General features: G+C 45.6%; 2 protein-coding genes across 2 annotated transcripts in view; one reads left to right on the top strand and one right to left on the bottom strand.

Moving 5' to 3' along the window:
* Positions 1-25396, bottom strand: part of LOC141121831 (uncharacterized) — a 163941-nt gene that overhangs the window by 33338 nt on the left and 105207 nt on the right. The gene's annotated exons all lie outside the window — the stretch shown is intronic.
* Positions 1267-25262, top strand: LOC141121866 (uncharacterized). The gene is made up of 9 exons (XM_073611623.1): positions 1267-1341; positions 9100-9213; positions 13224-13358; positions 13445-13568; positions 13685-13782; positions 13860-14066; positions 14156-14383; positions 14493-14631; positions 23240-25262. The coding sequence occupies exons 2-9, from the start codon at positions 9118-9120 to the stop codon at positions 23983-23985; spliced, it is 1773 nt and encodes a 590-aa protein (XP_073467724.1). The 5' UTR covers positions 1267-1341; positions 9100-9117; the 3' UTR covers positions 23986-25262.

Genomic DNA, 25396 nt, shown 5'->3' with positions numbered 1-25396 from the left:
ATCTCACCACACCTTCAGTGTCACTTACAACTCTACTTCCTCCTCTCCAACTCCTCTTACCGTTGGGGTTCCCCAAGGTTCTGTCCTTGGACCTCGATCTACACATGCTGACATTGTGGGACTATGCATCAAAGAACTAAAGAGCAGCGCCCAGCTTATGGGAAGTCTTGAAGGTCTTGTGGAAGAGCAAATCATTTTGCTAACGTTTGTTTGTCAAGTAAGAAACAGCCGTCAATAGGAAAATGACCAACCATGGAGGACACACCTGCATGTGAGGAAGAGCCACACCCCACTGAAGTGATATACAGAAGTGAATTGATCGGAGCTGTGCAATCCAGAGGGAAGAAATGGTTTGTCACTTTAAAATGAAATAATAAGTCTGAATCCTGCCAGCTCGATTCAGGAGTGACGTGTGATGTCATGTGCTTGAGGGACAAAATTATGTTATCACCTGAGGCACGTCTAATGCCAAGTGACACCAAACTGAAGTTATACTCAGGTGAGATTATGAAATCTTTAGGACTCTTCAGGAATAAATGTTTCATTCATGGACTGACACACTACTTATAGATTGAAATTATGGAAGCCTGCCAAAAGCCACTGTTATCCGGTGTCCTATTGAGAAAGGTCCCCCATCGGATAGTGTCCACCATATATTGCGCAGGATTAGCGCTTGCACAGTACGGAGGACAAAGGAGACGCCAAAGGAGAACCTTCAGAGTTTATTCCGACGGCAAAACCGCTCGTGTGTACGGGGCATTACAGTGCAAGGGCAACTCTGATGTAAAGGGGAATGCTGTGGATCATGATCTAAAGGGGGAGCCTGCAGACTTTTGTGTAAAGGGGAACTGTAATGTAAGGGAGGGGGGAGCTCTGGTGACCAAAGATTACCTTTATATCAGAGTCCACTGCATTCCCCTTTACATCACTGTTCACAGAGTTCCAAGGCGATCACTTCTCCCCACAGTCTGCTATAATTGCAGTGCCTGGTGATGGGACCCAGAGAGTGTTCCAACCGTCATCCCCTCACTGACACTCTGCACTCTGAGTCCTGGAACCTGTGAGATGAGGACATGATGGGATAGAGTACAAAATCCCGGGAATGTCCATCATCATCTGGAAGCAATGGCAAGGCTGTAATCACACTACGAGACATTTCTCGGGCTGCAGTTCCTCTGAACGCCACAAGATGGCGATCTCACTTCTAATCAAACTGGAAATGGAAGACAGACAGGAAATGATGTCAGGTACGGACAGAAAGACAGGAAGTCATCTGAAACAAAGACGGGAAGTTCCATAGGAAGTAGAGAGAAGACGTTGCTGGAAGTGACAGCACAGGAGGTAAGATCTTATTTTCTATTTACACCCAGTAACCTCCCGTCATGTCCGTCCTCTTCCTCCATAGTCACTGTGATGTCTTTTATCTCCAGCAGATGATGATACACACATATATAGTGTGGAAATGTAGAATAACCCCGTATATTACAATGAGGGAATTTATGGTCTGTACCACGAGGGGAGTTACTGATGTCAGTAAATGTCGGGTCCAGACATTGTATGTGGGGGGAATGAAATGATAATTAAAGGTTGGGATTAGGGAAGATTTCTGTAAGATTTTACACAGGAATGATCAGCGCCCCTCCAGAGACACTATGATGAGTCTCACAATAGGAGTCTGAAAGGGACTGGATTTTGGGGGATGAGATGGTGAACTTGGATTGGTGAGGGAGGGGGCAATTTTATAAAAAAGACATCCAGATGGGAATTAAAATAGATTTTTGAGCTGAATACAATTGTTCTGGCTGGACTGAATATTGATATTGAGCTGTTTGCTTTTGATCTGTTTTATGCATCTTTATAGTATTTTTATATATTTTTACCAGTTATTGATGATTATAAATAAACTTTTGTATGAATTTAGTGACACATGATGATATAGAAGATATATTAAGCTATTCTGGGCCATAAATGGTTAAAGTGGAGTTCCACGCGTTTTTGTGTTTATTAGAAGTCAGCCGCTACAAAAAGTGTATCTGGTGACTTTTAATAAACAGACACTCACCTGTCCCAGGATCAATGTCTCAGTAGGGTGGTGGGTTTATGTGTGATGGAGAGCAAGGCTGGGTTCCTTGGGGGGGGGATAAGACGGTTGGGGTGGAGGGTGAATGTTGGAGATGGGAATGAGACAGAGAGAAACAGGATGGGGGGGTTAGGGAAGAGGGGGGTGTTGGATATTGAAATGGTTATAGAGGGGTGTGCAAATAAAACAGAGGGGGTGGGTGTCCATCTCTCTCTCCCTCCGTTTGGGATGGTAAGTAGGTTGCTGGGTGTTTAAAATTTGGATTTGTTTAGTAGGAGAATGTTCTGGTAATAGGTGTATTTATCATTTGTTTTCAGTTTTGGGGCTGATCCTGGGGTGTTCTAGGTTGCAGTACCCTGTTTCCCCGAAAATAAGACCTAGCGTGATTGTCGGTGATGGCTGCAATATAAGCCCTACCCCCCAAAAAAGCCCTAGTTAAAATCCTTGTAGGTCTTATTATCAGGGTAGGGTTTATTTTCAGGGAAACAGGGTAGGGCTTATTTGGGGGGTAGGGCTTATATTGCAGCCATCACCGACAATCACGCTAGGTCTTATTTTCGGGGAAACAGGGTATTAGGGTGGAGGCAGCCAGTTGGGCTGCTAGCAGTGATAAGGTCTTGATATTCTGCTGTTGACTGGAAGTGGGTCCAACAGGCCCATTTAGTTGAGAATTTAGAGGATGTGTCGTGTGCGATGCTAAATGAGGCATTCCATTTCAGCTACCTTGGTAATTCTAGCTAACCATTCTTTGATTGAAGGGATATGTGTGGTACCCCAGTGGACTGGTATGCATTGCTTTGCAGTGTTTATCATGTGCATTGCTAGGGACTTTAAGTAGTTTCTGTGTGACCGAGTGGAATGGTGTAGGAGGAATTGTGTTGGGGAGAAATCAAGCTTGTATGTGGTTATCTTCGTAATGAGGCGGTACACCTCGGACCAATAAGCTTGAATAGTAGGACAGCTCCACCATATATGCAGGAGAGACCCTTTTTCAAGTTGGCATCACCAACACGTATCTGGGAGGTCTGGGCAGAATTTGTGGATAAGGGTTGGGTTGCGATACCATCGGGCTTGAATTTTGCATCCGTTCTCTTGTGTGGATACATTTACAGATCCCTTGTGTATGTTCAGATAGATTTGTTCCCAATCTTCCGGTGAAAGAGATAAAGGGAGGTCGTTTTCCCAGGTTGTTCAAGCTCGTCCTGTATTGGAAGGGACATTTGAGAATAGGAGAGAGTGCATTGTGGAGATTAAGTGGCGTTGGGGTGATTGCGTTGTACATAAGGTTTCAAGGGGCGAGAGGGGTCTGGAGACTTTGAACTTCCTGTCTAGGGTCTGAATGTAGCGCGGGAGTAAGGTGTAAGTCCAGGGGAAGGTAGAAGGGGCTTCCCCATTGGATGTGAGATTTTCCCATGGTAAAGGTTTACCTTGTGCAAAAAAAGTGGTGTGCTAGTATATTTCTATGCATATTCTATGTCAGGGTTGAGGTGAAGAGAGGTGAGCGGGCCTGAAATAGAGGATAAGGGAGTTAATTTGCAAGTTTTATAGAAATATCTAAGGGTTGGGCCAATTAGTGGGTGGGCGCGGATTTCAGTCAGAATGTGTTTTGGGAGCATCCAAGGTAGTGAGTGTAAAGGGGGTAAGGTAAAGGAGGCCTGGAGTTCGACCCAGTCTTTAAGTTTGGACAAGGAAAAGGAACAAAAAAGGTGGGACTTTGTTTATCGCAGTCTTTAAGTTTGTCGTGGATATTCCAGTCCAGGATTCTGGACCGATATATATTCTTCTACCTATTTTTGGTAAAAAAAATCGAAATAAGTGTATATTGATTGGTTTGCGCAAATGTTATAGCGTCTACAAAATAGGGGATAGATTTATGGCATTTGCATTATTCTTTTTTTACTAGTAATAGCGGCAATCTGGGATTTTTAGCGGGATTGCGACATTGCGGCGAACAGATCAGACACTTTTTTGGGACCACTGACATTTATACAGCGATCAGTGCTAAAAATAGCCACTGATTACTGTATAAATGTAATTGGCAGTGAAGGGGTTAACACTAGGGGGCGATCAAGAAGTTAAATGTGTGTCCTAGGAAGTGTTTCTTACTGTGGGGGGATGGGACTGCCTGGGGGAGGAGACCGATCGCTGTTCCTAATCTTTAAGAATAACAGATCAGTCTCCTCACCCCTGAGTGTTTCCATTGACAGACCTCCGTTCTGTCTCTCTCAGGAGCGATCGCGGGTGCCCGGCCGACATCGCCTCCGTCGTTACACCGCGGGCGCCCGCCCCCTAGTGCTTGTAAAGTGGCCGATGTACAGCTACGATGGTTCACCCAGTATAACTGGGGCAGCTGGTCCTTAACTGGTTAAAGTGGAACTTCCACTGTTGGGTGGAACTTTGCTTTAAGGAATCTGGGTGGGAGTAGGAGTGCTTTTCAGGACCTCCTCACCTGCCAATAGCCCTCCTGGACAAAGATTGGCATTTTCCAATTCAAACATGTCGGATGTCTCCAGGTTAGGGGAAGCGCCTCTCTGGTTACATTTAAGCGGTAATCAGCCCACCATTTAACGGAGTATCTGTGGCCGGGACTCTGGCAGTGGATTGGCTCTTCTGCTCCTTATACCGGTATTCCCCATTTACTGCTATAGAGACGTCCATTGATTCACAGGCACCATGAACTCTGTGGGACTACAGAGCCCAGCACACCTAGACATCTACAGCCGGGGTTTTTCTAAGTAAGTGCTGCCAGGTTACCCCAGGAGTCGTCTGACACTTTGATATCAGAACGTTTTATTGGAACTATTGTGTTGTGGAATCAGATATTTTGTCCATATTGCAAGCTCTGCCCGAATATTTATTATTTGTAGCTTAACCCCTTCAGTGTTGGAGCATTTCCTCATTTATGGGGCCGGAACATTCCTCTCATTTTGGAGATAAATTCTAGTAATATGGTCCTCTAAACAAACAGCACTGACAATAAATAGACAAGACACTGACCATCCTGACCATACATGGCCTACAAAGGGCAATTATTACACTACACAGGAAGCAAATGGACAATCATTATAATATGCAGCCAACACAATGATGGAGTGCAGGGGTCAGGAGTAGGGATGAGCCAAACACCCCCCTGTTCGGTTCGCACCAGAACATGCGAACAGGAAAAAAGTTCGTTCGAACACGCGAACACCGTTAAAGTCTATGGGACACGAACATGAATAATCAAAAGTGCTAATTTTAAAGGCTAATATGCAAGTTATTGTCATAAAAAAGTGTTTGGGGACCTGGGTCCTGCCCCAGGGGACATGGATCAATGCAAAAAAAAGTTTTAAAAATGGCCATTTTTTCAGGAGCAGTGATTTTAATAATGCTTAAAGTCAAACAATAAAAGTGTAATATCCCTTTAAATTTTGTACCTGGGGGGTGTCTATAGTATGCCTGTAAAGGGGCGCATGTTTCCTGTGTTTAGAACAGTCTGACAGCAAAAGGACATTTTGAAGGAAAAAACCCATTTAAAACTACCCGCGGCTATTGCATTGCCGACAATACACATAGAAGTTCATTGATAAAAACAACATGGGAATTCCCCAAAGGGGAACCCCGAACCAAAATTAAAAAAAGAAAATGACGTGGGAGTCCCCCTAAATTCCATACCAGGCCCTTCAGGTCTGGTATGGATATTAAGGGGAACCCCGGACAAAATTTTAAAAAAAAATGACGTGGGGTTCCCCCTAAATTCCATACCAGACCCTTCAGGTCTGGTATGGATTTTAAGGGGAACCCCGAGCCAAAAAAAACGGCGTGGGGTCCCCCCAAAAATCCATACCAGACCCTTATCCGAGCACGCAACCTGGCAGGCCGCAGGAAAAGAGGGGGGGACGAGAGTGCGCCCCCCCTCCTGAACCGTACCAGGCCACATGCCCTCAACATTGGGAGGGTGCTTTGGGGTAGCCCCCCAAAACACCTTGTCCCCATGTTGATGAGGACAAGGGCCTCATCCCCACAACCCTGGCCGGTGGTTGTGGGGGTCTGCGGGCGGGGGGCTTATCGGAATCTGGAAGCCCCCTTTAACAAGGGGGCCCCCAGATCCCGGCCCCCCCCCTGTGTGAAATGGTAAGGGGGTACTTACCCCTACCATTTCACTAAAAAACTGTCAAAAATGTTAAAAATTACAATAGACAGTTTTTGACAATTCCTTTATTTAAATGCCTTTTCTTTCTTCTATCTTCCTTCATCTTCTGGTTCTTCTGGTTTTTCTGGTTCTTCCTCCGGCGTTCTCGTCCAGCATCTCCTCCGCGGCATCTTCTATCTTCTTCTCCTCGGGCCGCTCCGCACCCATGGCATGGGGGGAGGCTCCCGCTCTTCTCCTTCTTTTCTTCTCTTCTTCTCTTCTTCATTTTCTTCTCCGGGCCGCTCCGCACCCATGCTGGCATGGAGGAAGGCTCCCGCTGTGTGACGGCGCTCCTCGTCTGATAGTTCTTACATAACGGGTGACTTGACGGGACTTCCCTGTGACGTCACGGGGAATGCCACAGGGAAGTGGCCCCGCCCCCCGTTATTTAAGAACTGTCAGACGAGGAGCGCCGTCACACAGCGGGAGCCTCCCTCCATGCTAGCATGGGTGCGGAGCGGCCCGGAGAAGAAAATGAAGAAGAGAAGAGCGGGAGCCTCCCCTCATGCCATGGGTGCGGAGCAGCCTGAGGAGAAGAAGATAGAAGACGCCACGGAGGAGATGCTGGACGAGAACGCCGGAGGAAGAACCAGAAGATGATAGAAGAAAGAAGAAGCATTTAAATAAAGGAATTGTCAAAAACTGTCTCTTGTCATTTTTAACATTTTTGACAGTTTTTTAGTGAAATGGTAGGGGTAAGTACCCCCTTACCATTTCACACAGGGGGGGTCCCCTTGTTAAAGGGGGCTTCCAGATTCCGATAAGCCCCCCACCCGCAGACCCCCACAAACACCGGCCAGGGTTGTGGGGATGAGGCCCTTGTCCTCATCAACATGGGGACAAGGTGTTTTGGGGGGCTACCCCAAAGCACCCTCCCAATGTTGAGGGCATGTGGCCTGGTACGGTTCAGGAGGGGGGGCCGCACTCTCGTCCCCCCCCCTCTTTTCCTGCGGCCTGCCAGGTTGCGTGCTCGGATAAGGGTCTGGTATGGATTTTTGGGGGGACCCCACGCCGTTTTTTTTTTTTTTTTGGCGCGGGGTTCCCCTTAAAATCCATACCAGACCTTAAGGGTCTGGTATGGCATTTAGGGGGAACCCCACGTAATTTTTTTTTTTTAATTTTGGTCGGGGTTCCCCTTAATATCCATACCAGACCTGAAGGGCCTGGTATGGAATTTAGGGGGACTCCCACGTCATTTTTTTTTTTTTTTTAATTTTGGTTCGGGGTTCCCCTTTGGGGAATTCCCATGCCGTTTTTATCAATGAACTTCTATGTGTATTGTCGGCAATGCAATAGCCGTGGGTAGTTTTAAATGGGTTTTTTCCTTCAAAATGTCATTTTGCTGTCAGACTGTTCTAAACACAGGAAACATGCACCCCTTTACAGGCATACTATAGACACCCCCCAGGTACGAAATTTAAAGGGATATTACACTTTTATTGTTTGACTTTAAGCATTATTAAAATCACTGCTCCTGAAAAAACATCCGTTTTTAAAACTTTTTTTTGCATTGATCCATGTCCCCTGGGGCAGGACCCAGGTCCCCAAACACTTTTTATGACAATAACTTGCATATTAGCGTTTAAAATTAGCACTTTTGATTTCTCCCATAGGCTTTTAAAGGGTGTTCCGCGGCATTCGAATTTGCCGCGAACACCCCAAATTGTTCGCTGTTCGGCGAACTTGCGAACAACCAATGTTCGAGTCGAACATGAGTTCGACTCGAACTCGAAGCTCATCCCTAGTCAGGAGTATGGAGCATAGAGCTCCTTACATTGCTGGTCAGGAGGAAGAAAACATTCCCCAGCCTGCCATGAAGAATATGTTCCATTATGGGTGTCAGAGGGAGGAAAATACTGAGGGCTCTGATGGAAGTGGAGGGGATGAGGGGTCTCTGAGGAGGTAGTGGGACTAAAAGACTCTGGGAGCCTCTGAGGGTGTACTGCATCTGAAGGACTCTGGGACTCCTGAGGAGAAAGTGTAGCTGAAGGGCTTTGGGGGCCTCTTAGGAAGTAATAGGGCTGAACAACTATGAGAGGTTAGTGGGGCTGAAGGGCTGTGGAGGCCTCTGAGGGGGTAGTCAGATTGCAAGGCTCTGAGGTAAGAGGGGGCTTTAGGGCTCATAGAGACTCTTGGTCTCTGATGGTCCTCCCACCCCACCTGCACTTACTTTTCTGACCTCCTCAAAGAACCCCTGCCAACAAGTGAAGCAAGCCTTCACCTCACCATCTCACTGGTCAAGAAAAGAGAACAATCCCCTCCTATCCACACTGGCCTGCCATTGGAGGGAAGAAAACACACTTCTCCCCCACAGTTCTGTATTCCACCAGCAGCATCCTCCTGCTATCCAATCCAATTCCTTCTCTTACTGCAGAGAGTGACAGTGACATCACTCCTGTCAGTCAGCAGGCTGCCGGAGATTGGAGCCTTGCAGCCGGAGTTCTGGCAATTATCCTGATTAGCCGGCAACTCCGGCCAAAAGTCAGCAAGTTCCCCTTTCTGGACATTATGATGACCCAACATTGACCTCACATCACTGCCTCAGAGCAAACAAGTCAAAGGAAGAATCATATTTATCATTTCTTGTCTGCAGATCTAATACAAATCAAAACCAGTTCAGAAACCAAACAAACCCAACAGAGAAAAGGGAATATCTGATCCGGCAACCAAGAGGGTCCCAAAACCTTCAAATTGTAGCAAACACTAAACAGTCCAAACTAAATGTGTTCCCATGGGGGCAGTAGTTCTTAAATGTACAGCAACCCTCCTATTACCCCCTCATTAACTGTGTGACCAATACCATCCAAATAATTCTTACTTTTATTTCCCAAACGTATCCGTCTACAAGAAGACCTGTATAGATCAAATGACGGCACCAATGAGGATGGAGGAGGACCGGAGTCACATGACTGAGAAGATACTAAACTTCACCCTGGAGATCATCTACCTGCTGACCGGAGAGGTGAGGAGGATTCTGGGAGGTCACATGACATCACTCTTATCTCTATTAATAAAACACAGACCTGACCGGAGAGGTGAGGAGGATTCTGGGAGGTCACATGACATCACTCTTATCTATATTAATAAAACACAGACCTGACCGGAGAGGTGAGGAGGATTCTGGGAGGTCACATGACATCACTCTTATCTCTATTAATAAAACACAGACCTGACCGGAGAGGTGAGGAGGATTCTGGGAGGTCACATGACATCACTCTTATCTCTATTAATAAAACACAGACCTGACCGGAGAGGTGAGGAGGATTCTGGGAGGTCACATGACATCACTCTTATCTATATTAATAAAACACAGACCTGACCGGAGAGGTGAGGAGGATTCTGGGAGGTCACATGACATCACTCTTATCTCTATTAATAAAACACAGACCTGACCGGAGAGGTGAGGAGGATTCTGGGAGGTCACATGACATCACTCTTATCTCTATTAATAAAACAAAGACCTGACCGGAGAGGTGAGGAGGATTCTGGGAGGTCACATGACATCACTCTTATCTCTATTAATAAAACACAGACCTGACCGGAAAGGTGAGGAGGATAATAATGATATTAGTAAATAAACAATAAAACATATATGAAATTGTCCAATGAACTACAAACCACATCAATATTGTGTGTGTGTGTGTGTGTGTGTATATATATATATATATATATATATATATATATATATATATTGTAAAATATACTCCACTTCTGTGATAAACTTCAATCCACTGTGGATAATATAAAATATACTGTGCTCTTCCTCCTCTGCTGATCACCTCGGGGGTCCCAGAACTTTCACCTTAATTAACATTAAACAAAACAAAACTTAAATGGGCCTTAAAGTAAAATCTCAATGGATGGTCTGGTCACCCTTATCTGGAAGTTCTCTCCTTCTCCTCCCAAGTAGACTGCTCAAGCCGGGATACTGGTCCCTTTTAAGATGCCGTTACTCGCATTCATCATTGATTTAAATCTCAATAATATTAAATTAAAATGCCGCTTATATCAATAACCTGTTCCCCTGAAGAATTTACGTGATATAACACGTACGGTGTCTCAGAGCAGACAGTAGATCGAAAGTGATGTGAGAGCGGGGGGGTGCCGATGCTCGTGGCCGACGGTCACGATGACCGACGGCCACGAGCGATCGTGACCAGGAGACACAGAACAGGGACGAGTGTATGTAACCACAAACTTCCCTGTTCTGTTCTGAGAGGAGTGACAGATCGTGTGTTCCTATTGGCTAGGAACCACGATCCGCCACTTCCCCTAGTCAGTCCCCTCCCCCTTCAGTTGGAATCACCTCCCAGTGAACACAGTTAACCCCTCGATCGCCCCCTAGTGTTAACTCCTTCACTGCTAGTGACATTTTTTACAGTAATCAATGCATTTGTATAGCATTGATCACTGTATTAATGCCAATGGTCCCAAAAATGTATCAAAATTGTCCAATGTGTCCGCCATAATGTCGCAGTCACAATAAAATTCGCAGATCGCCATTACTAGTAAAAAAAAAAAATAATAAAAAAAATGCCATAAATCTATCCCCTATTTTGCAAACGCTATAACGTTTGCGCAAACCAATCAATAAACCCTTATTGCGATTTTTTTTTTTTTTTTTTTACTTTACCAAAAAGATGTAGAAGAATACATAACTACAAAGCACTCACTGTGAAATACCACAAGGCAATCTTCAAAGCCAAAAAAGAACATTTCTCAGACACCATCTCATCCGCCTTAAACCGTCCGTGGGAACTTTTCAAAATAGTTGCTCAGTCAATGAACCCGACCTGCTTAGAGCCCCCTACAAACGATACTCAAGAATTCTGCAATGAGTTATCAGATTTCTTCATCGACAAAATCGACATCATTCGGAAATCAATCCATCAAAGAATAACAACCGACCTCACTCAACCAAAGCAAAAAGAGGATAGTGACACGAACATCACTCAACCACCAAATTTCTTTTTGTCCCCAATCGCCACGGACATGACTAAAAACATCATCAGAAGCCTTCGAGACAGCACATCACCTAACGACATCATCCCCACTAAACTGTTTAAAGAATGTGCCGACATCTTGGCCCTTACCCTAACACATCTCATAAATCAATTATTCAAAGAAGGGACTGTGCCAACCTCCCTCAAGCAAGGCATCGTCAAACCCCTGCTAAAGAAACCCAATCTCGACCCTAAGGACCCTAACTGCCGCAGACCAATAACCAGCCTCAACGCCATCTCCAAGATTATAGAGAAAGCAGTAGTACAGCAGCTACAACACCACCTGGACACACACCAACTCCTGGACCCTCTGCAATCAGGCTTCCGCCCAGGCCATGGCACAGAAACAGCACTTCTCAAAATATGGGACGACGCCCTTGAAGCAGCAGACGACGGAGAACCGAGTCTCCTGGTACAGTGGACCACAATACTTTACTTGTCCGCCTCGCTGAAGTTGCAGGAGCTACAGATTCTGCTCTAAAATGGTTTACATCCTTCTTAGAGAATCGCTCCCAGACAGTGAAACTAGGAACATTCACCTTGGAAACCCGGGCAGTCTCCTGTGGAGTCCCTCAAGGCTCACCCTTGTCACCAGTACTATTCAACATCTACATCCGCCCACTTCTCAATATCATCAGGAAAACCGACCTCTGCTTCCACTCATACGCTGACGACACCCAACTCTACCTTCGCATCAACGGACAAAAAGACCTTCATCAGCAATTACAGAAATGCCTCACTTTAATAGATGACTGGATGACCACTAGCTCCCTCAAACTCAACGGTTCAAAAACAGAACTTCTTCTCCTACAAGCTAACAAAAATTTCACAATAAAGACTCTGTGGACACCTCCCACCATTCTCGGACAGACCATCTCTCCAAGCACCAAAGCCAAGAGTCTCTGAGTCATTTTTGACTCAGGAATGACAATGGATGCACAAATAGGATCAGTGGTGAGCGGATCCCACCATCTCCTCCGCCAGCTACGCAGACTAATCCTCCCCTTCATCCCAGAAGAGGACAAAGCAGTTGTGGGAACAGTCATTAATTCCCGACTCGACTACGCAAATTCGCTCTATGTAGGACTACCCCAATATCAGCTTGCGCACTTGCAACTCATCCAAAACACGGCGGCAAGACTGTTAACAGGAAAAAAACCCTGGGAATCCATCTCCCCAGCCCTAAAGAGCCTACACTGGCTAACCGTGAAGAATCGGATCACATTCAAGACCCTCTGCCTCACCCACAAATGCATACAAGGAAATGCTCCGCTATATCTCCGGGAGAAAATAAAACACTACACACCGAATCGCAGTCTTCGATCAGCCAACCAAAACCTCCTTATCATTCCCAAATACCGCTACAAAGCAAAGGGAGAACGAAGATTCGCAGTCCAAGGCCCCCGACTATGGAATGCTCTTCCTACCAACATCCGCATGGAAGAAAACCACCAGGCCTTCAGGAAAAAACTAAAGACCTTCCTTTTCTAGAAGCTGACTACAGAGAATGCATCTAGCACCTTAAGGCGATTCAGTTCGCATTTGCTGCGCTTTACAAATCATTCATTCACATATCAGCCTAAACTGAGGAAAAAAAATCGTTTTTTTATATATTTTTGGGGGATATTTATTATAGCAAAAAGTAAAAAATAATGCATTTTTTTTCACAATTGTCGCTCTTTTTATGTTTATAACGCAAAAAATAAACACTGCAGAGGCGATCAAATATCACCAAAAGAAAGCTCTATTTGTGGGGAAAAAAGGACGTCAATTTTGTTTGGGTACAATGTCGCACAACCGCGCAATCGTCAGTTAAAGCGACACAGTGCCAAATCGCAAAAACTGCTCTGGTCAGGAAGGGGGTAAAATTCTCCGGGGCTGAAGTGCTTAATAAAACACAGACCTGACCGGAGAGGTGAGGAGGATTCTGGGATTCTAACATGATATTCCTATTGGTTCCTCAATACAGAGATTTCCTCTTGTGAAGTCAGGTGATCATATGACCATCACAGTGCCTCCATGTGACTCCCTAAAACCTGAGAGACACAACATGCAGAAGATTCTAGAAGTCACCAAGAAGATGATGGAGCTGCTGACAGGAGAGGTGAGCGGTGCTGGGAATTCTGGGACATTATCCAGTAACAGACAAGGGATGTGTCTGGATGGTGACTGTATCATTGTGTGTGTCAGGTTCCTATAAGGTGTCAGGATGTCACTGTCTATTTCTCCATGGAGGAGTGGGAGTATTTAGAAGGACACAAGGATCCCTACAAGGACGTCATGATGGACAATCAGCCGCCCCTCACATCACCGGGTAAGAGGAGACTTTATTGTAAAGGAAAGAGCAGTACGGAGGGTCCACCTAGATCCCCCATCATCTGATAAACACATAGAAATAATGTATTCAGTCAGTGTGTGTGTTTCCTACAGATGGATCCAGTAATGGGAACCCACCAGAGAGATGTCCCCGTCCTCTGTATTCCCGGGATTCCACACAGGAAGGTCACACCATCCCTCACCATCATCAGGTAGATGAGGAACAATTCCTTGTGATTATTTTTAAACAATCATGTTTGTTACAGTGTGTGTTTCATAATATATCCAGAGTGGAAACCTTGGGGATGACAATATTATTGTTAAAGAAGAGTATAAAGAGGAGGATGAGGAGTATGGAGTGATGGAGGAGTTTTCAAAAAGACCCAAGTATATGATAGAGCCACCTAATACCAGGAACCCACCAGAGAGATGTCCCCGTCCTCTGTATTCCCGGGATTCCACACAGGAAGATCACACCATCCCTCACCATCATCAGGTAGATGAGGAACAATCACTGATAGTATCATTAGGATCTGTACATTATCTGCATTGTTACAATTTATGTCATTTTTATTCTATATTCAGAGTGGAAACCTGAGAGATTCTAAAGTTGAGGGTAAAGAAGAGATTAAAGAGGAGGATGATGAGGATGGGGTGATGGAGGAGTCAAAGTCTCTAAAAGAACACAAAGATCTGTACCAGGACATCATGGTGGAGTCATCCAGCTACAGAAACCCACCAGAGAGATGTCCCCATCCTCTGTATTCCCGGGATTCCACACAGGAAGATCACACCATCCCTCACTGTTACAAGGTTGGTGGGATGGAGCATCTAGAACATGGACTCATAGAGATGATGTGTGGATTTTTTTGTGTATGCTTATAGTTTGCCGATGATATTTTCTCTCATTTTCTTGATTTAGATTGGAGATCCAATCGATATAGAATTTGAGGTTAAAGGAGAAGAAGAGATGTATGTGGGGTATGATCAGCAGTCTATGGAGGAGGATGGAATAACGGGGACATTTATAGAGGAGGACACTCCTACAGAGATCAGCACAGGTAGGTCATTAACACTAAATACATTCCTCCACCCATACTGCTCACTGATTGGTCCAGAGTAGGGTGGGGACTGGGTGATATTGAAATGGATCAGACCAATCGTCTGGTGAGTATCTGTCCCGTCCTGATTAGGCCTATATAACTTGTACATGCACAATGAAGAACCACACACTGAGACTGTGTTCAGATATGTGATACTTCTTTATTCTTCCTGGTTACATGGGGTTTTGTGAGTGACTTGTGCTGTGTGGGAGTACATTGTTAGCACAGCGTTATCTAGATACGATTAGCTTCTGATTGGCTATATCCATGTAAGGTGAACTTCCTCCAGGATCTAGGTGTCATCATCTTGGGTGTAATCCTGGACGGAGGTGCCATCTTAGTTATAAATTCTTCATTCGATGGGAGGGGGTGCTGCTAGCGGCCATTTTGAGCAAGGAATTAATAAAGCACTTTTTATATACAGAAAAATATAGACTTTGTTAGTATAAAAGCTAGAAATAGAAAATGGGCATTTTATCTGATCCATCACAGTCCCCCCTTAAAATGACTATTTTCAACTGTCCCTAATCGCCCTAACTCATCTGTCCGTATGTGCCTTGGAAATTTTTTGTGCTGCACGTTAGACGGGTGATGGCTTTTCCATCACCCCCTTGCCACAGACTTTGCACATAAGGAAGTCAGATGCTGTCCCTAATGGCATCATACTTCACAGGGAGGGACTGCAATGGAGTGTAAGGTTCATCATCTGCCCCATCAAAATCTCCTCCTTCTTGGTTCAAGAAGGTTGGGGTGCATTTTTCCACAGTTTTCTGTACTAACTTCTTCAGACAAGGTAAAATGCAACCAACCATTAGAGCGAGGATGATCAAAATGATGAAAACAGCTATACCTATTTGGGCTAAAATATTTTTCCACCCGCTCATCCAGCTAAAATATTGGTCCCATGGGTCTGAGATACCTGAATTCTTCTTCAGCTCTACCGATAGGCTTTCCAACTTTTTTAGGGCCAGAGTGACTTTACCATTTGGACCAGTGTTGTCAGGGATATATGTACAGCACCTCCCTGTACCTTCTATCATTTTACAAACACCCCCCCCCTTCTCCACTGAAATCATGTCCAAGGCCATCCTATTCTGGAATGTCATGTAAGATGCGGGGGCTAACTGGTCAGCAATCCCCTGTAGGGCATCTCTCGTGTAATTCACAAACCGCTGCTGATTGTAATATATGTAATTTATCCAGTCTACATTTTTGTTGACTGTGATTATGGGAATCAGAGACTCAAAACATGCCTTTACTTGGTCTCGGGCTTTAAACTCATCCGGGACCCCCTTTGGGACCCCTATGGCATCTATATACACATGTGAGTCAAAACTTCCCTCAGGAGCATTCCTCTTAGTGATAGCCACGTGTTGGGTCCTCACCAGATTTAACAGGAAAAGGATGTAAAATATAGACATCATGGTGCAGCCAATGTCCTGTCCTCCGGATTTGGGACTTTCTTACAGTGGGAGAGGTGCATCCAAGTGTTCTTCCCAGCCAACTTTACAGATGTGGTTGTGGTCAACAGGACCCGGAAGGGACCATCACATCTGGGTTCAAGAGAATGTTTTATCACAAATTTCTTTACCAGTACCCAAACTCCAGGCAGTAGTTGGTGTGTTCCTGTATGTAATTCAGGATCTGGAATGGAAGAAGACACCTGGGCACTTATTTGGGTTAGTTGTTGTGATAATGCGGTTATATAGTTAGTCAACAAATCAGACTGCAATTATAACTGTTGTGGAAAATAACAACCAAGTCTAGGGGCTGAACCAAACCATTTATATCCACTGGAAAGGGTACAAGGGCTTTGCCAGGTGATTCTGTGGCGTCTTCTCTGTGTGTCCCGGGTTACACTTTGCACAAATGGTGCATGACTTACAGAAGTTGCTAGTCAGTGGAATGATTCCTGGTGCTACATAGTATTTGTTGATGAGGGAATTCATAAGAGTCTTTGACAGATAGGCAGCTCCATGTGCTGGATACATATTCCTGGGCAAGCAAGGTTTCTTGTTGCACTCGAATAGTCCATCCCTGAGGGTTGCTCCCCTCCGCTTCCAGCTTTCCTTCTCATCCGGACCTGCTGCTTCCTGTAGTTCTTTCAGATAAACTCTGTCCACTGGGAGAGCCTGTAAGGCAAGCACAGAGTGGTCTTCCTCTACCACCCTGCTTTCCACTTCCCATGGACTGCTGGCTGCCTGTTTGGCAGCTGATTCGCCTAGGTGATTGCCTCAGACTTCCTTCAAGTACAGTTTGCCATGTGCTTTTATTTTCAGAATAGCCACTTGGGTTGGGAGAAGTAAGGCATCCATCAGGTCTTTGATAGCTGAACTATATTTCACAGGTGCTCCTGCAGCTGTCATGAATCCTCTGGCCTTCCAGATAACACGGGCAACACCGAAAGCATTTCTTGAGTCTGTAAGGATGTTGGCTCTTTTTCCCTCTGCCAGTTTACATGCTGTAGTGAGTGCTTGTAGCTCTGCCTCCTGTGCAGACATCACTGGGGGTAAGGATTCAGCTTGTAGAACCGGCTTCCCCCTCAGAAGTGAAAGAAGGGTGGAAGGGTTCAGTGTTTGACAACGTAATAGAGTAATGTTGTCTGGTAGAAGGAGGGAGCATTGGAGTCTCAAATGTCTGGCAGTGGACAGATGTTTCGGCTGGATCAGGTTGAGTATGGCAGCAATGTCATGGGGAGCAAGCAGAACAAGGCAGTATCCGAGGACCAAGGCCAAAGTTTTTTCAAACAAGGCTTGTGCAGTAAAGACAGCTCGCAAACACGATGGGCCTCCTCTTGCTACCGCATCCTGCCGACAGGAATAATATCCTATGAGGCGTAGGCGGTTGCCGTGTGATTGGGTGAGTACACCTGCAGCATGTCCCAGACGTTCGAATACAAAGAGCTTGAACGTTTTTTTCGTAGTCTGGGAGCCCTAAAGCCGGAGCTGATGAAATGGCTTGTTTGAGGGCCTCGAAGTTGGATATTGCCTCTGAGGACATTTGGAAGGGGTCAGACTTCAGGGCATCATAAAGAGGTTGCATCAGTAAGGAGGCTTCCGTAATCTATGCTCTACAATAGGAGATCAACCCTAAGGAAGGCATGAAGGGGCTTCTGGCCTCGTGGCAGTGGAATTTTTGAGACTCTGTCTCTTGTTAGGTGTCTTGTTCCGTGGGACAGACAGTGTCCAAGGAAAATGACAGATGTTGAGCACCACTGAAATTTTGGGTTTTGAGGCTTTGCGACCCTGGTTGGCAAGATAGCACAACAGGCTTTCTGAGGCTTTCTGAGGTGACTTCAGCAGTGGATAAGTCCTCTGCGCAGAGGAGAAGGTCATCAACATATTGGAGGAGAATCACTTCCGGGTGACCCTTTTGCCATGTGTCAAGGATGGTAGCCATAGATTTTGCAAATTGGTTTGGAGAGTTCTGTGCCCCTTGTGGCATAACTGTCCAGGTATATTGTTGTTTTTCGTGGGTAAATGCAAAAAGGTACAAGCAGGAGGGGTGAAGGGGGACACTGAAAAATTTTTGCAAGGTTCACCACTGTGAAGTATGTTGCTGTTGGAGGCACCCCTGCAAGTAGAGTGTGAGGGTTTGGGACAATTGGTGTGTCTAAGACTGTAGCTTCATTAACTGCTCGGAGGTCCTGGACCATTCTGTACTTGTCTGGTTCTCCCTTAGGGGTTCTCTTCTTCACAAGGAACAGAGGTGTGTTGCATGGAGATGTAAAGGGTATCAGGGCTCCATTTGACACAAGGGCCTTGACATGCTTTGAAATAGCTGCAGATTGGGCTAACTGTAGAGGGTATTGTGGTTTCCGGGGCAGGGGAGCTCCAGGTTTCAACTGCACCATGACTGGTGGCACCTTTTAAGTGTCCTACATCCTCAGCTCCTGTGGACCATAGACAATCTGGAATTCTGTCCATCACATCCGGTGGAATTGCAGTAGTAAGTGATTCTTCTATGGACATTAGCAGAGGGATGGAACACAGTGCAGAAGTGTCCTTAATGCCCAGTGGAGAAGAGACAGTAACAGATCCATCTTCAGAGAAGACAATGGAAGCCTGAAGTCTGGACAGTACATCTGCTCCCAGGTGGACAGGTGGAAGAGACAACAAATCGAGGCAGAAGGTCTGGGTACTTTCTAATTTGTAGGGGGGCGGGTCAACGGGTTTGTTCTGGGAGTTCCATCTACACCCACACAAGATATGTCAATATCGGAAAGGTAGGAGTGGTCAGGTAAATCCTCTTCTCTAATCACGCTTCTGGCTGCACCTGTGTCAATTAGGAAAGTGGTTGGATGTCCCTGAATGGGTAGGGTCACCCTCGCTAATGAGCCTTCTGAGTTCTTTGAAGAGGTTGCCATGACAGGGGTGAGTGACACAGGCTTGCCCAATTCCTAGCGTAGGAGATCCAGGTGTTCCGAGGTGGGACGTCCAGGGTTTTGATATTGTTGCTGCTGGTGTTGGTCCTGTTGTTGAGGATATTGATTTTGTGCATTTGGGTTCCATGATGGGGGAAATTGCCTAGGGCGTCAGGGCACTTTACATTGCCTTTTGAAATGTCCAGGATTTCCACAGTTGAAACAGGTTGATGTTAGCCTCGGTGTGTATGGGGTAGTCCCTGCAACCATAAGTAGAGTGGTTTTCTTGGTGGTCTGAGAAGATTCCAGACCCTTTGCTGCCAAAAGGAGAGTGTCTAGGGGCAGCACACGGTACTCCGGTCGGGCCACGGTGAGGCCTTTTCGGATTGACTCCTTGAGGTTTGCCACGAAGGCTGAAGACAGCATCTGACTGTGTGCCTTGTTGTGGGTGGTGAATCCCGAATCTGAAAAAACTTGTAACAGTCTGGTGTAAAAGTTTTCTACTGACTCCGTTTTGTCTTGAGTAACATCTTGGATACTTGTGGCTTGGTCAGCCAGTCTGTCTCTCACCCACTCATACAGCTGCTCACAGAATTCCACACCAGAAGTAGGGGTATTGTCATCGACAATCCTTGCATCATGGAGATTTTTCTCCATGATGGGCCAGTAAGCTTCTCCAGCTTTTATTTCACATAAACTGACTAGATCTCTCCATGCTGCTGAGTAGGTTTTTTGGATCTGGGCCAACCTACGGTAAAAGGGCATGGGTTGTTTTCCTGGTTCTGACAAAGTGGTCACAAGGGAGGATGCTTGGGATGGAGTGAACCTGACATACATCACAGGTGCATCGGCCACTGGCTTAGGAGCTATTGTCGATGCCCATGGCATTGGGGTTAGCGGAGGGGGGTTCCAAGTAATCAACTCCTCATCCTGTGACAAGGATGGGAAAGTGTCCGGTATGGATGCCGGGGGATGTTGATATGAATGTAAACTCACATCTGGCCTTACCATTGTATGGGGGAAGGCCAGAATTCCACCTGCTGGAGCGGTGGCATACGGTCCTAATATGTTGTGAATGTCAGGAGTTTGGGTCGGTAGAGGAGGCATGTAGAAGGTACCGTCCGCACTTATGACTGGGTAGATGGAGGTTACAGGGTCTGTAGGCCTTCCGGTGCTCTGACCAGGTATACCAAGATGGCCGCCGGAAGGAGTCATAGGGAGTCTTCCAGCATCTTGACTGGGTGTACTAAGATGGCCGCCGGAAGGAGTCATAGGGAGTCTTCCGGCATCTTGACTGGGTGTACTAAGATGGCCGCCGGGAGGGGTGTGTTGGGCTGTGGGTTCATTGTTGTCAATGCATTGGTGATACACATATACCGTCAGTTTTCCCTGCTGCACCTCCTGCTCTATCCATTGTTCTCTGTGGATGGCCTTTGCCACATTTAAAGTAATCAAAACATCCGTAGCCTTTTCCTGTCTCGCATCCAGCAATTCTCATTAATAATTCTACAACATTCCTTCTGATTTCTCTCCTGCATAATTCCAACCCGGTCTTGTATATCCCTCACATTTAAACATCACATGTTATACTAGTAATTTCAAAGTTGGTCAAGAGTTAACATTTTACAGACAGTCTCTCACACAGGAATTTGAAGGGAGGGGCACTTTGCTCCTTACACTGAAACACAAGGGTGGGGGTTGAGGGCAGAGCTACAGATAGGCTTCTCTGATGCTCAAAATGATTTCTCACGCTTATTTTTCAATTCAGCGATACGTAGCTATCTTGTGCTCCTCTAACATTTGCATTGCCAAGATCTAATTCTCTTTTGCTAGACCCATCAGTGATATGCACTATAAAAACTTTGACAGTCTCATAATTAAAGTTTCATTACATTGCATACTTTCAAAAATCCAATATTGCACACATTTAGGACATGACATGACATAGTAATCAGTGCCACAGGAGGAGAGAGATGCTCAGGAGCAGAATTCACAGAATCACCGCACTGCCACCACCCGTGACGTGCAAACCGAGTTGCCACCTGTGACACGCAAACCGCGCTGCCACCTGTGACGCGCACACCACGCTGCCACCAGTGATATGCACATCTACACCACCTCTCCCCCGTGACGTGCACACCACGCTGCCACCGGCAGGAGAGTTAGAAATTAGTCCCTCTGTGCACCAACCAACTCACCCAGTCTCTCTCTCTCCCTCTGAGAACCGACACATATATACAGACACAAACTGGGCAACAGATACTCAGGTACAGGTTCGATACAAATTAGACCCTGGGAAAGCAATTACCGGTCTATGGTGACCGCTGGCAGCCGCATCAGACACAGAGATAGACCGACAACGGAAGAAGGGTCACGTACTGGTAAGGTACTGAAAAGTATATTTTACCGTACTCTGGAGGTCATCAGTCTCCAGCCCGTCCGTGTTGGTCTACCTCGGCGTCTTCTCTGTCGGCTGTCCGTTGGTTCACAACCCGGGGCCCCACGTTTGGGCGCCAGCTGAAATGGATCAGACCAATTATCTGGTGAGTATCTGTCCCCATCCTGATTAGGCCTATATAACTTGTACATGCACAATGAAGAACCACACACTGAGACTGTGTTCAGATACGTGATGCTTCTTTATTCTTCCTGGTTACATGAGGTTTTATATATGTGAGTGACTTGTGCTGTATGGGAGTACATCATTAGCGCAGCGGTATCTAGATACTAGTTGATTCTGATTGGCTATGTCCATGTAAGGTGAATTTCCTCCAGGATCTAGGTGTCATCATCTTGGGTGTAATCCCGGACAGAGGCACCATCTTAGTTATAAATTCTTAATTCGATGGGAGGGGGTGCTGCTAGCGGCCATTTTGAGCAAGGAATTAATAAAGCACTTTTTATATACAGAAAAATATAGATTCTGTTAGTATAAAAGCTAGAAATAGAAAATGGGCATTTTATCTGTTCCATCACAATAGCAGCCTGTAATCCCCTGGTCACTTTCCTGAGCTGTGTTCTCTGTCCTGTATTTCTTTAGGATAATCTTCCTTCTTTGTGCTGCAGACGCAATTTATGTATCTAGACTGGATTTATGGAGATTCTGGGGTTCAACTGGCAGCAAAATGTTGATTTTCACCATAAGCGTTACTAGACCTAAGCACCTGGGGTATGTACCTTGAGTCTTCTGCCCCATGCCCGGGCCTAGTAAGATCGCTGACAGAACAATTCTCTCGGGGTTTCTTGCTCTGTTGTTTGCTGGCTGTGCCGGGTGGAGGGATATGTCTGTATAGTCTAAGACCCAAGTCACTGAGTGCAGTCTCAGGAGATGGGAGGCAGCGGTGTGGTATCTCTGCAATTTGTCTCATGTAAACATTTAATCTTCCACTGATTACTGAACACCAATATTATGAGTCCTGACCCCTACACTATATACTCTATGTTGTACATTACATACTCCTGACCCCTACACTATATACTCTATGTTGTACATTACATCATTCTGGTACTATATAGTCCTATCCGCTGTATCTTATACAATATGTTGTACATTACATAGTCCTGGCTTCTGCTCTCTCCCCTCTACCTACTGCTATATATACACACATAATATATATTCTCTTTTGGTACACCGATTTTCCACCAGCTGGACGTTTTATATCTGATGATTTGATTGGAGCACAGACTTTTATATGTTGGTAATAATGTGATAACATCCTCAAACTTTTGAACCTTAAACAGAAAGTGATAATGAGGGAGGAGTCAATAACCCAATGATGGTGAGCTTCAGGATCAGTCCAGTCTTCATCTTGGTTGTTCTCCCCCCCATCCTCACTCTCTGACCTCTGGTGGGGCTCAGCCCCGCTGTTATTCATGACTAAATCATGGACTAAATAAGGAAATGCAGGACTTCTTGTGTTGGGAAGATGGCAATGAGTGATAGAGGGGGTGGGGACGCTCGTCCTATAATCCCCTCATCACTGTCACTCCTATAAAAGACAGTTCTCGTTGTTTCCTCACTCTCTGACTAAGGTCCATGAATAAAGAAATGAGCTGGTAGGAGATCAGAGGACCCATTTACTAGTTACCTTGAGGGGGAATTGTAGGATCCTCAGAGACAAAGCTGCCTGATGTGGGAGGAGTCCTGGTTTAGGGGAACCAATCTGCTCATGTCTAGTAATAATCTTTTTATTTCTATTTTAGTAGATGGACGGGAGATGAGGAAAACCTCAGAGGATTGTCTCACTTTGTCTCCAGACTGTAAAGTAGAAGATGAGGACATCACACAGTATAGTCCAGGAGAAAACCCAGCTACCTCAAATGTCCATCCGGCACCACACAGTGTATATAGACCATCGTTTTGCTCTTATCCTGAGGAACCTCAGACTGTGAGGGACGGTGCCGTTTTTCCAACAGATAAGAGGTTTTCCTGTACTGAGTGCGGGAAGTGTTTCCATTTTAATTCCCATCTTAATAGGCACAAAAGATCTCACACAGGAGAGAAGCCATTTTCCTGTTCTGAGTGCGGAAAATGTTTTATACATAAATCACATCTGGTCACACATCAAAGGTCTCACACGGGGGAAAAACCGTACTCCTGTTCTGACTGTGGGAAATGTTTTTCAGACAAGTCCCAGTATTGCAGACATCAGAGATTGCATACAGGTGAGAAGCCGTATTCCTGTCCTGAGTGCCGGAAATGTTTTTCAAGGAAGTCCAGACTTTCTATACATCAGAGATCTCACACAGGGGAGAAGCCATATTCTTGTCCTGAGTGCAGGAAATGTTTTTCAAGTAAATCCAATCTTTACATACATCAGAGATCTCACACAGGGGTGAAGCCATATTCTTGTCCTGAGTGTGGGAAATGTTTTTCACAGAAGTCCATTCTTTACAGACATCTGAGATCTCACATAGGGAGAAGCCACTTTCCTGCCCTGAGTGAGTGAATTATTTCTGTGACCCCGCCCCCCTCTGTCGCCACGAGAAAGCCCCCGTGGCGTTGGTGGGGGGCGGGGTCACCCGTTTACTTCACCGGGTGGCCCCGCCCTCAGCTATATAACAGCTGTCACCCAGAAGAAGCGTCACTCAGCGGGAGCCTCCCATGGAAGCGGATCGGTTGCGGCTTTTAATTTACTTATTTATTTATTTTTTTGGTCCGTCGGGCAGTGTGAATTTACATCGTTGGACATTTTTATTTTTTAATAAAAGACTTGTCCCAAGCTCTCTTGTCTTTTACCATTTTTGACACTTTTTTTGTGAAATGGCAGGGGTACAATGTACCCCGTTTGCAATGAGTTTTATCTACAGCCGCGATCAGTTTTAAATAACTTTTTTTTCCTTGAGAAATGTCATTTTGCTGTGGTACTGTTCTAAACACGGGTTTCACTTTAAGCATTAAAAAAATCGCTGCTCCCGAAAAAACTCACGTTTTTGAAACTTTTTTTTGCATTGATCCATGTCCCCTGGGGCAGGACCCGGGTCCCCAAACACCTTTTTTGACAATAACTTGCATATAAGCCTTTAAAATTAGCACTTTTGATTTTTCATGTTTGTGTGCCATAGACTTTAACAGATTTCGCGTGTTCTTCCGAATTTTTTGCCTGTTCTGTATGTTCTGGTGCAAACTGAACCGGAGTTTGTTCGGCTCATCCCTATAGAGGACATCCAAATCTAGCTCTCTGCTCCCCAGCTCACGCCATCAGTCTTCTCAAGCATCACCAACTTACTAACAGGAATATCCACCTAGATGTCACATCACTTCCTCAAACTCAACCTAGTCAAAACCAAGCTCATAATATTTCCTCTCCCACATGCCTCTTCCCCTGATTTCTTTGTCAAAATCAATGGCTCAACTATCAACCCATCCCCCCCCATGCCAAGGGTGCTAGGTGTAATCCTGGACTCTAAACTCTCCTTTTTAGCCCCTCATCCATTCACTTGCCACCTCAACCTCTGAAACATCCCCAAGATATGCGCCTTCCAAACTAATGACACCACAAAGTTTCCTGATGACAAACTCCCTGGTCATCTCTCGCCTCGACTACTGCAACTCCCTTCTCATTGACTTAACATTTAAATAAGCTATCCCAGCCTCAGTCCATCATGAACACTGCTACCAGGCTCATCTACCTTACAAACCGCTCAACGTCTGCTACCCCTCTCTACCATGTCTTTACTGGCTGTCACTCAACCAACAAATTAAATTCAAGATACTAACAAAAACTTAACCATCCACAACTCGGCCCCCAGCTACATCACTAACCTGGTCTCAAAATACCAACCTAATCGTTCTCTTCTTTCCTCCCAAGACCTCCTACTCTCACCTCCTCCCGTGATTGCCTCCAGGACTTCTCCTGA

Source organism: Aquarana catesbeiana, unplaced genomic scaffold (genome assembly GCF_042186555.1).
Source record: "Aquarana catesbeiana isolate 2022-GZ unplaced genomic scaffold, ASM4218655v1 unanchor233, whole genome shotgun sequence".
NCBI lineage: Eukaryota > Metazoa > Chordata > Amphibia > Anura > Ranidae > Aquarana > Aquarana catesbeiana.
Note: the sequence above shows the minus strand (reverse complement) of the source record. Positions and strands in the feature narration are given on the sequence as shown.